Source organism: Rattus norvegicus, chromosome 3, assembly GCF_021556685.1.
Source record: "Rattus norvegicus strain SHRSP/BbbUtx chromosome 3, alternate assembly SHRSP_T2T, whole genome shotgun sequence".
Classification (NCBI taxonomy): Eukaryota; Metazoa; Chordata; class Mammalia; order Rodentia; family Muridae; genus Rattus; species Rattus norvegicus.
In genome coordinates, this window is record NC_141536.1 from 117,206,577 (window position 1) to 117,222,149 (window position 15,573).

Below are 15,573 nucleotides of genomic sequence, written 5' to 3' on the forward strand. Positions count from 1 at the left end.
TGCTCTAAGATCAAGAATCGACAAATGGGACCTCATAAAACTGCAAAGCTTCTGTAAGGCAAAGGACACTGTGGTTAGGACAAATCGGCAACCAACAGATTGGGAAAAGATCTTTACCAATCCTACAACAGATAGAGGCCTTATATCCAAAATATACAAAGAACTCAAGAAGTTAGACCGCAGGGAGACAAATAACCCTATTAAAAATTGGGGTTCAGAAGTAAACAAAGAATTCACAGCTGAGGAATGCCGAATGGCTGAGAAACACCTAAAGAAATGTTCAACATCTTTAGTCATAAGGGAAAAGCAAATCAAAACAACCCTGAGATTTCACCTCACACCAGTGAGAATGGCTAAGATCAAAAACTCAGGTGACAGCAAATGCTGGCGAGGATGTGGAGAAAGAGGAACACTCCTCCATTGTTGGTGGGATTGCAGACTGGTACAGCCATTCTGGAAATCAGTCTGGAGGTTCCTCAGAAAATTGGACATTGAACTACCTTAGGACCCAGCTATACCTCCTAGGCATATACCCAAAAGATGCCCCAACATATAAAAAAGATATGTGCTCCACTATGTTCATAGCAGCCTTATTTATAATAGCCAGAAGCTGGAAAGAACCCAGATGCCCTTCAACAGAGGAATGGATACAGAAAATGTGATACATCTACACAATGGAATATTACTCAGCTATCAGAAACAATGACTTTATGAAATTCATAGGCAAATGGATGGATCTGGAAAATATCCTGAGTGAGGTAACCCAATCACAGAAGAACACATATGGTATGCACTCATTGATAAGTGGCTATTAGCCCAAATGCTTGAATTGCCCTAGATGCACAGAACACATGAAACTCAAGACGGATGATCAAAATGTGAATGCTTCACTCCTTCTTTAGAAGGGGAACAAGAATACTCTTGGCAGGGAATAGGGAGGCAAAGATTAAAACAGAGGCAGAAGGAACACCCATTCAGGACCTGTCCCACATGTGGCCCATACATATACAGCCACCCAATTAGACAAGATGGATGAAGCAAAGAAGTGCAGGCCGACAGGAGCCGGATGTAGATCGCTCCTGAGAGACACAGCAAGAATACAGCAAATACATAGGCGAATGCCAGCAGCAAACCACTGAACTGAGAAAGGACTGAAAGAGCTTGAAGGGGTTCTAGACTCCATATGAACAACAATGCCAACCAACCAGAGCTTCCAGGGACTAAGCCACTACCCAAAGACTATACATGGACTGACCCTGGGCTCCAACCTCATAGGTAGCAATGAATGGCCTAGTAAGAGCACCAGTGGAAGGGGAAGCCCTTGGTCCTGCCAAGACTGAACCCCAAGTGAATGTAATTGTTGGGGGGAGGGCAGCAATGGGGGGAGGATGGGGAGGGGAACACCCATAGAGAAAGGGAGGGGTTAGGGGGATGTTTGCCCGGAAACCAGGAAAGGGAATAACATTTGAAATGTAAATAAGAAATACTCAAGTTAATAAAAAAAATTGGTGTTAGGAAATTCTTATATAAAATGATATGCTATTTATTGACAAATGATCAAAAGAGTGAACTGGAGAGACAGCCCAGTGATGGAGCACTTGCCTAGCATCCTTGAGGCCCTGGGTTCAATCACCAAAATCACATAAAGAGAAAGAAAAAAGCTATTACACAGATATTACAAAAGTCTTGCATATTTTGTTAAAGCACTCAATAATTTTTTTTTGTTTTTTGTTTTTTTTCCAGAGCTGGGGACTGAACCCAGGGCCTTGCGCTCTACCACTGAGCTAAATCCCCACCCCAGCACTCAATAATTTTAAGAAGAAGCTGGGTGTGGTGGTGTACACCTTTAGTCCCAGCATTAGGAGGAAGAGGCAATTAGATTTCTGTGAGTTAAGGCCAGGGGTCTACCTAGTAAGTTCCAGGCCAGCCAGAGTATAATAGTAAGAACTCGTATCAAATAATATTACAATAAAAATGACCCAGAAAGCAAGATGAATGACTAGCATTTGAGTGCCCACCACATCAGACACCTATCTATTTGAGAGCTGCCCCAATACCCTTTGTTAAAGGGATGAACGAATCTTTAATCTTTATTCTGAAGTCTCAAGTTCAGATGATTAATTTCTGGCCACACTGTAAGTCACAGAGCTTGGGCTTTATCCTTTATTTAATAGCTTACTTTGATTCATATTTGTTGTAGCTTTATAAGCCACCCATAAATGTAATGGTTTTAAAGCCACAATTCTGCGAATAGACGGGGTACACATTGCCCTTCTTGTCACGTCTAGGGTCTCATGCAGCTGCAGTCAGAGTGGAAAGGGCTAGAATACAAGTCGACTGTTTTGTCAGAGATAGTTGGAAAGCTTGACCTCTACCTCCATGTAGTCTCCGTAGGACTCGTCAGCACAGAATCTGCACTTCTTATAAGCAACTTAAAGTCTACAGGCATGCAAAGGGTTGAGGTTCAGAAGTGGCAGGCTCAGTCTACCTGTGTCCGTGGGGCCATAGTCCTGGCTCTCAGGAGGCATGGACCATTATTGGCCCTTCTGGAGAACAACTACTACAAGTGCTTATAGAATACCAACACCTATAATTCTCTTATGACTTCATTCACTAGGAGAAACCATAAACAAAACATGAATTTCAGCTTTCGAAATATTCAGGAAGTATGGCGAAGGATAACTTGGAGACAAAAACCAATGACTTTATAAAAGTCTACTTTGGTAGGAAAGGTCTGTCTGAACCTGGGCAAGAGCAATTAATCTATCAAAGGACCTAGGGAAAGGAAGAGACGGTATCTGATATCACAATCTACAGATGCCTGCTAGGCTCAGAACTATACATATTGGACTTTTTTTTTTTTTTTTTTGGAAACAGGGTTTTACTATGTAACCCTGATTAACCTGGAGCTATCAATATAGACCAAGCTAGTCTTGAATTCAGATATCTGCCTTCCAAGTGCTGTGATTAAAGGTGTGTGTCACCATTCAACTCCAGGAGTGACATGAAGTGATGGAGGTGAGGACTCCAGAGGAATATCTTGTTGCTTGTTTGTGCTGTATGTCCTCATCTAATCACAAGCATTTATAGCTCTTACTTTTCTTCAAACAGTCTCACTGGGTAATCTTGCCTGCCTTGGAATTTACTATGTAGCCCGGGTCTGTCTCTGACTCCCAAGTACCAGAATTAAAGGTGTGTTCCACCATGTCCTGCCAAGCATCTGTAGCTTCCTAGTTGTAATACATACACATTTCTTTAACTATTCAAGTCTACTTCATTACCCAAGGCAGCTTCATTATAGACCGTTTACAGCCAACTTACTCCATGATTCTTTTTGCTCACTGCTCTCACGGCTTTTATATTCTAAATTTACACAAAATTTACACATATATGAATATGAGATATGCTATGTGTGTCCAAGTACGTACAGCTAAGACAACAAGATTTACAACCAATTTTCCATACAACTGTGACATGACCTCCTAGTCTCTATATCCTACTTAATATTGCCCATGAGCTACCAAATTAACTCTGTAACCTACTAAGAGATTCTAACCTCTTACTAGAAACACATTCTCTAGTAGTTAAGTACCTCTAAAGCCATAAAGATTTAGGGTTAAGTTAAAAAATAATGGAGTTACATGGTGTTACTATTTCCCATTATATTCTGGAATCATCCATTTGACCATGTATGGCAATAATTTGCCCTGTTTAAGAAATTAAGTTTTCAATAGATTAATTTTGTCATTCCACTCTAAAAAAATGTGAAATGTGGGGCTGATGAGATGGCTCAGTGGGTAAAGACATTCCTTACCAAGTCTGAAGGCTCAACTTAATCCCCGGAACCCATGTGGTAGGAGAGAACCAACTCCCACAAGATGTCTTCATCTACACACGCAGTGCCATGCACACCCACAGAGAAGCAAACACACATACACAGTAACATCTTTAAAAATGAGACAAGTAGGGCTGGAGAGATGGCTCAGTGGTTAAAAGCGCCTGACTGCTCTTCCAGAGATCATGAGTTCAATTCCCAGCAACCACATGGTGGCTCACAACCATCTGTAAAGAGATCCAGTGCCCTCTTCTGGTGTATCTGAAGACAGCTACAGTGTACTTATATATAATAAATGAATAAATCTTTAAAAAAAAAAAGAGACAAGTAGTGACTTAGTTTTGAGATCATGAACCAAAATGCAGTAATAACCATATCTGTAAACAATACTGAGATTATTTGATTTAATCAGTAATGCTTAATATAGATTTATAAGTGCAATAAAATGAACTATGTGCTTCCAATTTTTTGCTGTTGAAACACTTTACTCAGAGGGCTGGGGAAAACCTGGAGAAATCCTGTCTGCTGTCCTGCATGGGGCAGACCTTGGAGATCTCCCAATCTCTCTGTGCTTCAATATTTAAAATGTTTATGTGTATGAGCATTTTGCCTACATGTATGTGTGTGTACCACATATATGGCTGGTACCCGTGAAGGCCAAAAGAAAGCAACAGATCCCCAGGAACTGGAGTTACAGGTAGATGTGAGATGCTATGTAGGTGCTGAGAAGTGGACCTCGGACCTCTGGAAGAGTCATCAGTACTCTTGACCACTGAGCCATCTCTCTACCCGACGAATGAATTCAGTAAATTCACTGAGTTGAGAAAACAAATCAGATACAACTTATAAATGTGCCTTATGGTTATAAGAATTTTCAAAATCCCTTTAGGAGTTGCAGTAGAGTTCAGCTGGTGGAGGCCCTGCCTTGAATTCGCTAACAGATACACAGGACTGGTAGAGGTTCAAAGAGCATACACGTAGTCAGCTACAGAGCCGCCAGAAGGTGGGGGGGAGGGGTAAGGAAGGGAGGAAAGGGAAGAGGGAAAAAGGAAGAGTGAGGAGGTGAGGAAGGATGAAGGAAAGGAAGAGGGGAATGGAAAGAAAATGAGGAGGGAAGGGAGGTAGAGAATCCCCTTAGCATTATTATTTTCTTTAAGGCACAGACTAAGAGGCAATCAAGTTTGGGACTTAAAATGCTAAAACTAAAGTTATGTGGGTTTTTTTCCCTCTTTAAAGCAAGAGTAATTTTAAATTAGATACCTTGGTGTGCCTACAAATGACATTGTTAAACAAGAAAGCATCTTCTTGGAAGGATTCAGGGCCCACTCAGCCATGAGCACCACGTGGTGCCGAGCAGAGCTCGGTTCTATGAAGCAGAGCAAGGAAGAGAACTAGCAAGAGGTAAACCGCCATTATCTACGCCACTGCCCGCACCAACACTTTTTTGAACAACAAAATTTAAGAGGAAGACGCAGGCAGCAAGGAGCCGCCATTTCTGCAGCGTCGGGGACCGGGTCCCAGGCGGAAGGCGAGGACCAGGACTGTCTGGGCAGCGGGAAACCGACAAAGTTCATCAGGGAGCCTTTCGTTCCCTCACCGAGTTCCGCCTCCCGGCACATGGGTAACAAAAGCACGAAAAACGGAGAAGAATGATCTCCAGGCTCTGCGGCCTGCCGGTAAGACCGGCGCCATTCATTCCGGACACAGTCTCAGCTCGCTCAGGCTCAGAGGCCCAGATGGGCAGGCCCGCTCGCGCCCGCGTAATCCAACCCGCCCGACGGACGATACCACACCCGCAAATCCCTCCGAAGACCTAGTAATGGTTCCGTCCCCAGCCTCTGATTGGTCCAACAGGAGAAGGCGTGGCCTCCGCAGTCTGGTTCCGCGCGCCAGAGCGCGCTACCCGCATTGCGAGCTGGGCACGGAGCAGGCGCCATGGTGAGGAGTGGTTGTGGGTTATTTGCGTTGTGAAGGCCTCAGTGTGCGTCTGGGTTTGCATTCAGGTTTGGGCTCGGAGTTTGGGCCAGGGCCTGCTCTAGCAGCGGCCCAGCGGACTCGGAAGTTTGACTGATGGCCGCGCGCCGGTTCCCTTTTCAGGTTCTGCTGCACGTGCTCTTCGAGCATGCGGTCGGCTACGCGCTGTTAGCGCTGAAGGAAGTAGAGGAGATCAGCTTGCTGTTGCCGCAGGTGAGTGGAATCGGTGGGCTCGTGGTGCTGCAATGCAGCCCCTAAGGCCGCCAAACCCCAGCATGCACCGCGTGTTCCCACGTGGCCGACCGCACCGAACGGGGAGGGGGGCAGAGCTGTAGAACGAGGGGACTCTAAGGCTAATCTATATAATAGGAGAGGTTGTAGATCAACATCTCATACTCTCATTTCTTAAGAATTAGAGTCCGGATGCGGGCCTAGGCACCAATTGCTACAACAGCTGGTGTTCCTGCTTTACTGCGCGGTAGAGGCCAAATTCAAAGAAAGCCCATTCATCCTCTCCACAGGTGGAGGAGTGTGTGCTTAACCTTGGCAAATTCCACAATGTCGTTCGTCTGGTGGCCTTTTGCCCCTTTTCTTCATCCCAGGTTGCCTTGGAAAATGCTAATGCTGTGTCTGAAGGTGAGCTCCCCCCCCCCCCCCGGGACGCGTGTTTCTGAATGGCTGATGATTTTCTTCTAAGCTTGATAGATTCTAGGCATTATTTGAGACCTACAAGATGGCAGTTTAAAACAGTTAAATGCTTCACAATTGTGCTCCCGGACCTGTGGTTGAGTCAGGCTTTGCAATGATGACTTGAAAAATCTGTCAATCCCCTGAGTGATCGATGATGACTCCATGTTTCTGAGCAATGCCTGAAGGGATGGGTGTTCCTGTATGGTCGGAGTGGAGGCACAGTCCTTCCTCTGTTACAGTTGGGACATTCTTCGTCGTGTTAAGAGCTGTGTTCTTTGTTCCAAGGTGTTGTTCATGAGGACCTCCGCCTGCTCCTGGAGACATACCTGCCATCTAAAAAGAAGAAAGTACTTCTGGGGGTCGGAGACCCCAAGATCGGTGCTGCTATACAGGAAGAGTTGGGGTACAACTGCCAGACTGGTGGTGTGATAGCTGAGATCCTTCGAGGTAAGAGTCCTGTTCAGTGTGTTGCCTCTACTATGTGGATGAAGTACCACAGAGGCCAGGAGAGGGGCTGCTGGTTTCTAGTAAGCAGCTATGAGTGGTTATGTGGGTTCTGAAAGGTCCTTAACCATAGTCCTGCCTTCTTTTTAGGGGTTCGTCTGCATTTCCATAACCTGGTGAAGGGTCTGACAGATCTTTCTGCTTGTAAAGCCCAGCTAGGGCTGGGACACAGCTATTCTCGTGCCAAAGTTAAGTTTAATGTGAACCGGGTGGACAACATGATCATTCAGTCTATAAGCCTTCTGGACCAACTGGATAAAGATATCAATACCTTCTCCATGCGTGTCAGGTAAGGTGCAGAGGCCACCAAACACTGGTTTTCTTCGGCCTAGTTTAGCTAATGCAAACTTAAGGTCAAGCAAGGCTGATAATTTGTGGGTAGAATCATGGACCAAAGCCAGGCCTCCTTGTGCTTACCACAGGCTGTGTTCCTACACTGACTGTATAGAAAGAGGAGGCAGAATAAACTACCCTGTGTACACCTCAGCCTAGGCCACCATGCCTGGTCTGTATTGTGAATGGGTAGACAGTGATTTGAGGGAGCCTGGGACCTGAGATCAGGTTTGACAGCTGGGTCAAGGTGTGATTGTCCCTCTGCAGGGAGTGGTATGGGTACCACTTTCCAGAGCTGGTGAAGATTATCAACGACAATGCTACATACTGTCGCCTGGCTCAGTTCATCGGGAACCGCAGGGAGCTAAATGAAGAAAAGTTAGAGAAGCTAGAAGAAATTACAATGGATGGAGCCAAGGCTAAGGCCATTCTGGATGCCTCTCGGTCCTCCATGGGTCAGTGCGGAGCGAGGCAGCCCGTATAAGGTACAAGGCTCCTTGAGTATCTGGTCCCCCTGTTCACACTAGGTGTTTCCTAGGCATGGACATATCTGCTATCGACTTGATAAACATCGAGAGCTTCTCCAGTCGTGTGGTGTCTTTGTCAGAGTATCGCCAGAGCCTACACAATTACCTTCGCTCCAAGATGAGCCAAGTAGCCCCCAGCCTGTCAGCCTTAATTGGGGAAGCGGTGCGTCATGGGGAACACAAAAGTGGGGGAGTAAAACATAGCATTCTGTACCGCTCTTGTGGCTAGCATGCTGTCCCTAGTTGTTGCATGGTGGGGAGGAGGAGAGGGGAAAGAGTGGTAGGTCAGGTTTCTGTCCACTCACCTGCCCTCCTTGGGTCTCTCTCCAGGTAGGTGCACGTCTCATTGCCCATGCTGGCAGCCTCACCAACCTGGCCAAGTACCCAGCATCCACAGTGCAGATCCTTGGGGCTGAAAAGGCCCTGTTCAGGTACCAGTGAGGGCGCCTGCCTATGTCAGGTGCTGCTTCTGGTGTCCACTGCTTTGTTTGGGGATTACAGTGATGGCTGACCAGGACTACCTGACCTATAGAGGCCTCTACTATGGGAGTGATGGCCAGTCCTAGTGTCTGAGTGATTCCCAGGGCCCAGCAAAAAGGGACCAAGTTTCCAGGTCAGCAAATTGAATGCCTTCCCTCTCTGTCTCTGGGAGCTAGGTTGGCGCACGTTGAGGTAGAAAGTTCAGCCAAGTCTGGTGGGAAATTGTAAGAGGGGAACTTGACCGTTTAGGTCAAGTCTTCTGACTAAACTGTTCACTGAATATTCTCACAGAGCCCTGAAGACAAGGGGTAACACACCAAAATATGGACTCATTTTTCATTCCACTTTCATTGGCCGAGCAGCTGCAAAGAACAAAGGCCGTATCTCCCGATACCTAGCAAACAAATGCAGTATTGCCTCAAGAATTGATTGCTTCTCTGGTATGGATGGGGAGGTTGGCATTTGAGTGAAGGGGTTACATTGGGGGGGGAAGCAACCTACCTTGGCAGCTTCTACAATGATGGTAATATTTTTCGTCAACAGAGTTCACCTAGTGAGTGTTGACACTTTGGGTCTGAGTGAAGCTGAGGGGAGAGGGACTGGAGAGTCATTTGTCTTGTCAAGAGTTGTAATTGGCTTTGTTTATACATACACACACATCTAGAGGTCCCCACAAGTGTATTTGGGGAGAAACTCCGGGAACAAGTTGAAGAGCGGCTTTCTTTCTATGAGACTGGAGAGATTCCACGGAAGAACCTGGATGTCATGAAAGAAGCTGTGGTACAGGTCAGTGTACTTTGTTGTGGTAGCTGAGTACCCCAAAGATTACTGTTGGAGATGATGAACTGACTCAACCTGACCTTCAGAAATGGAGGTGATAAAACTGATTTAATGAGCCTGATCCAGCAAGACAGAAGTGTTATGGCAAGTTGGAGGTTGTCTGGTTTTCAGCACTTTGCTTTTTTGCCAGGCAGAGGAAGCGGCTGCTGAAATAACCAGAAAGCTGGAAAAACAGGAGAAGAAACGCTTGAAGAAGGAAAAGAAGCGACTGGCTGCACTGGCCCTGGCCTCTTCAGAAAACAGTAGTACTCCGGAAGAGTGTGAGGTCAGTCCTCTGCACACATCCGAGGTTGTAGGCTTTCCAAACAGTAGCACACAGGGCATCAAACCATGGTCTGGAGCTTGGGCTTTTTGGACCAAACACCTAAAACTACCTCTTGATTCTATAGGGAGGAGATAGGTGCTGAGAGAACTTGACAAGAGCCCAGAATGCTGGTTGTAGCACATGGCCCATTCCATGGCCGTGTGCTCTGTCCTCGGCTGCCTCCCAGGAGTCCTCAACAGGGGTAGTGTGAATTCCTGCTCTCCCTGTTCTGTGTCTGGAGGTGATAGTGTCTCATGAAGGGGGGTGGGGGCAGGGAGGTCACCAATGTGACCATTTAGAATTGTCCCCTAGGGCCTCTTAAATCTTAGCTACTAGTGACTTTCATTTCAGGGTCCCCTGGGAGCTCTGCATGATGTCCATCATGACCAGCATACAGGGGGTTTTCTCTAGGGTTAAGAGGGCCAGGGAAATTCTAAATTTGAGAGTAGATCACCAAAGTGCCCTTGCATTATTGAGTTACCAGAAGTACTAGGTCTGCTCTTCTGCCTGAATTCTGATGGGAGCTGTGGCTAACAAATGTAAGCAACATATCCCATGTCTGATTCCCCCTTCAGGAGGTAAATGAAAAACCTAAGAAGAAAAAGCTAAAACCCCAGGAAACCCTACAGGAAAATGGAATGGAAGACCCACCTGTCTCTTTGCCTAAAACCAAGAAAAAGAAAGCTTTTCCCAAGGAGGAGTTGGCCAGTGATCTTGAAGAGATGGCTACTAGCAGCATAAGTGTTCCTAAGAAAAAGAAGTCCTTACCTAAAGAGGAAGTGGCCAGTGAACCTGAAGAGGCAGCAAGCCCCATCACCCCTAAGAAGAAAAGGAAATTTTCTGAGGAGCCTGAGGCTGCTGCAAGCTGCACAAAGAGCAGCACAAAGAAAAAGAAAAAGTCGCAGAAGGCCCGGGAGGAGGATTAGAATGGACCTGCTTGGTGGGAGGGGCATACTTTATGGTGGCAGTTCCTCCTGCCCATGATAAACCCCAATAAAAACGCAAAACCAGATAACATGTGTTTGTCTATATTTATTTTTATTTTTACATGGGCATATAGGATTTATGATAGGGCAGTAATAACAGCTTCAGTGAAGTCATGACATGTGGCATAACCACCCATATCTGAGGTTCGAACCTGTGGGAAAAAGTGATAATCTTACAGTCTGGGCCCTGTCTCAACAGCCCATCCTGTGAGGTGGTACCCTTAAAGCCAGCCCCCAGGACAACCTAGCCTCTGCCAGAAAAGCAGTTATTTATTGTCTACTGTCTAGATGGTCTCTTCTGGTCCACTGTACTGAAGGGATGTATTCGAAGCATGATCCTTTTGAAGGAGGAAGTAAAGGGCTCTAGCCCCCATGGGGGTGCAGATGGCCGATGACGGACTTGATGAAGTCAGTTGTGGTGCTGTAGCCTCCCATGTCTCGAGTCCGGACCTACAGCCACCACCAGCAATAGCCGTGGGGGAAGAAGAGAGAGCCCATGAAGGAGATGGGGCAGCATGATGAGATGGAGACCAAGAAAGACAAGATGTGGAAAGAGTGGAAGGGAGTAAGCAGGTGTGGTCAAGGACTGCCCACCTGAGCAGACAAGGCAGTACCGGAGCACAAGACAGGAGGAGGAGCACATCAGAAGGGATGAGATGAGGTTACCTTGCAGGAAATGAGACCAAGTGGAAGGGAAACCAGGCTGCTAACCCTGCCTGCAATCTCCACCCTGGGCAAAGCTGCAAGGTCTGTATTCAGATGACCCAAGGGCAAAGGGTGGTGCAGGAAAAGGAACAGCAGATGGAACTAAGGTAAAGGAGACCAAGAGGATGAAACAGCCAAGAGGGGAAGTGAAGAACAGCCCTGAGATCTGAGATCACAGCATATTGTGGGGGCCTGGAGGAGAGAGGTCCCTCAGGTCCCCACAATAGCACAGGATAGCACAGTGCTGAGTCCTTGAAGCCTTCGGAACTTACCTTGCCAACCTTGATCACCTTCTTCACTGCATCTGCAATCATGCTGGAGTGATACTCAAGGCTGTCAACAGACAGAAGCTGAGAATGCAACCAGAACACTCCCACCCTTGTTTTCCTTCCCACTGTGTTCCCCTTCCAACACCCACCCTCCACCCGAGAGCCCACTTCAGCTCCCTATAACCTACTTGAGATGCCGTAGCATGTTGGAAGCTGACAGCAGCATGGCTGTGGGATTGGCTATATTCCTGCCCACTGCCTGGGCAAATGGGTGCCGAGCGCCCTGTGGGAAAGAGCAAACCAGAGTCACTGGAAGGAGACAGGCATGTGCAGAGGAACAGGTCTACAAAATATATTATGGCACAGGAGGAGGACAGGCTAAAGTGACTTGTAGGGTGGGAGAGGAGGCAGCCATAGCTATTTACAAGTGAGGCACTGGGACAGGATACAGCAGACCTACCCGAGGTCAGGAAAGGGTAGGTACAGGTGACACCTGCCTCTGTCTCCACCTCCCAAGTACTGAATTAAAGGCATGCATCACCATGCCCAGGGAAAAAATAATCTTGCTCACCGTCTCAAAAACTGCATACTCTGCACTGTAGCTCTCACCAGGAACCACACCAGCTCCCCCAACAAGGCCAGCAGCCAGATTGTCGATAATGTTCCCATAGAGATTGGGCATCACAAGCACATCAAACTGGTAAGGATTCTGCACCAGCTAGGAATGAAATATGAGAATAAGAGTTCTGCGGGGGAGGGGGAGGGAGGGAGGGAGAGATAGATGGATGGATGGATGGATGGATGGATGGATGGATGGATGGATGGATAGACTGGCTTCCACTCCCAGCTTTCTGGAAACTCACAAAGGGCCTTACCTGCATGCAACAGTTGTCTATGATCATTGTTTCAAACTTGATTTTAGGGTACAGTTCAGCAACTTCCTCACAGCACTGCAAGAACAGCCCATCTCCAAGTTTCCTGTTCACAGGTCAGAGAGACAAAAATCAATCAACAGAGTTCAGGGGAATGCCTCTCCAGGAACCCAGCCCACAAAAAAAAAAAAAAAAAACAAAAAACAAAAAAAAAAAAAAAACGATGCCTCACATGATGTTGGCTTTATGGACAGCTGTGACCTTGCTCCGCCCTTTTTTGGTGGCATAGTCAAAGGCAAACTTTGCAATCCTCTGAGACTTGGTTCGAGTGACGATCTTCAGGCACTCAATGACACCCCTTGCACTCTGGATAGAAGGGAAGTGTCGGATGACACTAGGGAAGAATAAGGAGGCCTACCTCTCACTTGTCTCTCCTTGTCCTCCCTAGTTTCTGGGCCTTACCTCATGTTCCAGAGAGCTATACTCCCCTTCTGTCTGTTCTCGAATGATCACCAGGTCTAGATTGTTGTGCCGAGTCTTATATCCAGGAAGTGACTTCACATGGACCACGTTGGCAAACAAATCCAACTTACGCCTGAGAGTAGACAGTCATGAGCTTTGTGCCAGGTGATCAGCCCCTCAGACCCACGCCTACCTATCTACCTACCTCAGTTGCATATCATAGGAGGCTAGTTCACCCTTATACTCCATTGGGGTGTAGATCTTTCCTGTGACAACAAAGTACAGGAGAAGTAATGCTAGACGAGTGTCCCCATTGATTTCAGACAACCTAGACTCCCATCTCCCACTCCTGAATCCCTCAAGCCGTCTATTGACAGTGGCAAGAGACGAGGGAGAATAACTTGATTAAAACTAGATAAACTGAGCATAATGCTTTAGTTTTAGACACTCTGTTGAAATTTCTGAATGACCTAAGGGCTATTTAAAAAGAAAAAAAATCAAAGAACCTGGGTTTAATACCAAGCTGAAAAGCAAGGCTAAGGAGTCAATGGCTTTCCTTATATTCCTGTGTCTACTGACTTTGTGTTTTCTCAGCTACTTACTGAAAACTGACTATGTACGTAAGGCCAACAGGGATATTAATCAACACCTCACAACTCCTGCCCTCAATGAGTAAGCTACATTGGGAAAGACACTGTAAGTACTGTAGGGATGAGAGTAACAGCAAGCGTAGGAACACAGAAGAGGAATCCCCTCTGATAAAAACAGGCAATGTTACAGAAAAGCTGGCACTTAGTTTAGTTAATTCTTTTTCAAGTACATTCAGTGGGTTGACCAGTGATCCCCCAAATGATAGGCCCATGCTCTTCCACCAAGAAACCATAAACATGACTTTACTAGGGGGCAGGGAGAAACTATAAATGAGGATTTTGTGGTGAGAATTTTGAAATATTATACAAATGTTTTTCTTTTACCCCCAGGTGTGAGATTCAGGCCTGCCTCAGACTGTCCATAGCAGCCGACTATGGTTTGCCTTATGCTGGGCATGGTTTTGCCAGGATCAGATAGTGTTTGTGGTTATGTAACGTTTGGAACTCTGGGAGCTTCCCAGAGGGTGTATAAACGCTAGGGCCTGGGGAGACAGAGAGGGGTTGTTGGTTGACAGTAGTCATGCACAAAGAAGAAACAAGGAGAAAGCAGATATTCTGACAGTGAGGATCAACCTTGCCCCAAGGAACGCAGAGGGACTGTAGCCCCAAGAACTCAGTTATATATATGTGCTGTTTTCCGTAGCATCCAATGGCAACCATAGAAAACTAATGCTACAAGTGAGTGAGGATCCTGACAGGTGACAGAGTGGCATGTATTCAGGACAATGAGGACAGCTGATTGTGAGAAAAGCACAGAACAAGTTGTAGAAAGGCAAACAGGAAAGCCACGGCCAGACTATAAAGAACTGACTTTCCTCTTCGAAAGCTGGCCCTTGGAAGTCAGGCTGTCCAACAGATTAGAAAAATGGCCTATAGGGGAAAGCCTAGAAGCAAAAAATTAATTAATATTCCAATATGGGGAATAAAACACAGCAAAAGAAATGGAGTGGTTAGAATGGGCAGTGAACACCGGGTTAGGGCGGCACATTAATCTCAGTCCTTGAGAGGCAGAGGCAGGCAGATCTCCGTGAATTCGAGGCCAGCCTCGTCTACAGAAAGTTTCAGAACAGCCTGGTTTACACAGAGAAAGCCTACCTGTAAGAACAAACAACAACGAAATAAGCAAACAAAACAAAAACCAAAAAAGAAGGGACACACAGACACAACTAACAGCATCTGACCACGGTGACACAGACTCAGCAGATCCCAAACCCTTCCTGACCTCACTAACTCCTGGTTTCCCACTAAGAAGAAAAAAAATCCTGAGTGTCAGTAGAGGACAGTCTGGAAAGCTGATATATACACACTGCAGAGAGAAAGGCTTTATGAACACTGCTCATTTGAGTTTAAATGACAAGAGTGCCATACGAACCAATGATGGCAACTTTGTTCTCCTTCATGGAACTCAGCACCTGCTCCAGCTTCTCCTCAGAAGCCATATTCTGCACCTCACTTAGGTGGTGCTCCTTGAATTCCACAGGGACAGCAGCAGCCTTCAGGGATAAGTCCAAGCACAGGACAGGCAGGGTCAGGTCTGAACTTTCCAACTCAACCCATCTATACCTGTAGCCAGATCCACCACCCATTCCCCGCCCCGGGCCACTCACCTTGAACACTTCCTTGACAGCATGCATGAGCTCTGGCCCCACACCGTCTCCAGGTAGCATTGTCACAGGAAAGGCACCCTCCACCCTCACATCTTGTGCCTGTGAGTGGGGCCAGCAGAGATGGAGCAGAAGTGGGAGTCAGAGAGAGAGCGAGGTGGGGAGGGGAAACCCAGGGGAGTGGCAAGGAGGCGAAACGGATAGGCGAGAACCAAGCCGGACTCGAGCGTACCTGACTCTGTGAAGCGGCTTGAGCCGAAGCTGCTGTTCGGAGACCTCTCCATGCCCCGGAGTTCCGAGCGCCGAGCACCGCCTGCGACAGACACAAGGTCAGATTGGGGACACCCAGACCCCTTACACCGCGATGACCTTGCCCTCTTTTGGAAACCGCAGAAAAACCCTCTGTTCTCACGCCCACCCCTCTGCCCAGCGCGTCCCGGGCCTCACTCGGGTCAGCCAGCGGACATTGCTCAGCGCTGCCATGTTCTGCCGAGGGAGTCGCCGGGGAAGTGACGCCGGAAGCGAGCGCGGTCGTGGG

General features: G+C 47.1%; 2 protein-coding genes and 5 non-coding genes across 8 annotated transcripts; 6 read left to right on the top strand and 1 right to left on the bottom strand.

The window, feature by feature from the left end:
• The first annotated feature begins 5,714 nt into the window (after positions 1–5,714).
• Positions 5,715–10,502, top strand: Nop56 (NOP56 ribonucleoprotein). Its single transcript, NM_001025732.1, is given in 12 exon segments — positions 5,715–5,773; positions 5,933–6,022; positions 6,331–6,445; positions 6,785–6,946; positions 7,094–7,292; positions 7,604–7,791; positions 7,875–8,026; positions 8,194–8,294; positions 8,635–8,783; positions 9,008–9,129; positions 9,314–9,448; positions 10,063–10,502. Coding segments are annotated over 12 exon segments (1,767 nt in total). The 5' UTR covers positions 5,715–5,770; the 3' UTR covers positions 10,414–10,502.
• Positions 6,607–6,675, top strand: Snord110 (small nucleolar RNA, C/D box 110). The gene has a single exon (XR_015685132.1). It is a non-coding gene; the product is annotated as a small nucleolar RNA SNORD110 (small nucleolar RNA).
• LOC134478803 (small nucleolar RNA SNORA51) lies at positions 7,404–7,535 on the top strand. Its single transcript, XR_015685126.1, has one exon. It is a non-coding gene; the product is annotated as a small nucleolar RNA SNORA51 (small nucleolar RNA).
• Snord86 (small nucleolar RNA, C/D box 86) lies at positions 8,357–8,442 on the top strand. Its single transcript, XR_015685122.1, has one exon. It is a non-coding gene; the product is annotated as a small nucleolar RNA SNORD86 (small nucleolar RNA).
• Positions 8,856–8,925, top strand: Snord56 (small nucleolar RNA, C/D box 56). Its single transcript, XR_015685110.1, has one exon. It is a non-coding gene; the product is annotated as a small nucleolar RNA SNORD56 (small nucleolar RNA).
• Snord57 (small nucleolar RNA, C/D box 57) lies at positions 9,176–9,247 on the top strand. Its single transcript, XR_015685091.1, has one exon. It is a non-coding gene; the product is annotated as a small nucleolar RNA SNORD57 (small nucleolar RNA).
• Positions 10,503–10,504: 2 nt separating the features above from the next.
• On the bottom strand, positions 10,505–15,542 carry Idh3b (isocitrate dehydrogenase (NAD(+)) 3 non-catalytic subunit beta). 2 transcript variants are annotated; one of them, NM_001429519.1, is made up of 12 exons: positions 15,483–15,542; positions 15,268–15,348; positions 15,039–15,137; positions 14,804–14,924; positions 12,987–13,047; positions 12,782–12,914; positions 12,552–12,685; positions 12,323–12,425; positions 12,019–12,165; positions 11,636–11,730; positions 11,451–11,511; positions 10,505–10,625 (listed from the first exon to the last, which is right to left on the bottom strand). In NM_001429519.1, the coding sequence occupies exons 1-12, from the start codon at positions 15,516–15,518 to the stop codon at positions 10,551–10,553; spliced, it is 1,146 nt and encodes a 381-aa protein (NP_001416448.1). In that variant the 5' UTR covers positions 15,519–15,542; the 3' UTR covers positions 10,505–10,550. The 2 variants fall into 2 exon arrangements, with proteins under 2 accessions (NP_001416448.1, NP_446033.1); NM_053581.2 differs by having other exon boundaries at positions 10,505–10,923.
• Between the last annotated feature and the right edge of the window lie 31 nt (positions 15,543–15,573).

Coding starts and splice junctions, on each gene's coding strand:
- Idh3b (NM_053581.2), bottom strand. CDS start 15,518: ATGGCAGCGCTGAGCAATGTCCGCTGGCTGACCCGA. Junction 15,138..15,267: donor AAGCCGCTTCACAGAGTCAG/GTACGCTCGAGT, acceptor CCCCACTCACAG/GCACAAGATGTGAGGGTGGA. Junction 12,166..12,322: donor TAGACAACTGTTGCATGCAG/GTAAGGCCCTTT, acceptor TTTCATTCCTAG/CTGGTGCAGAATCCTTACCA.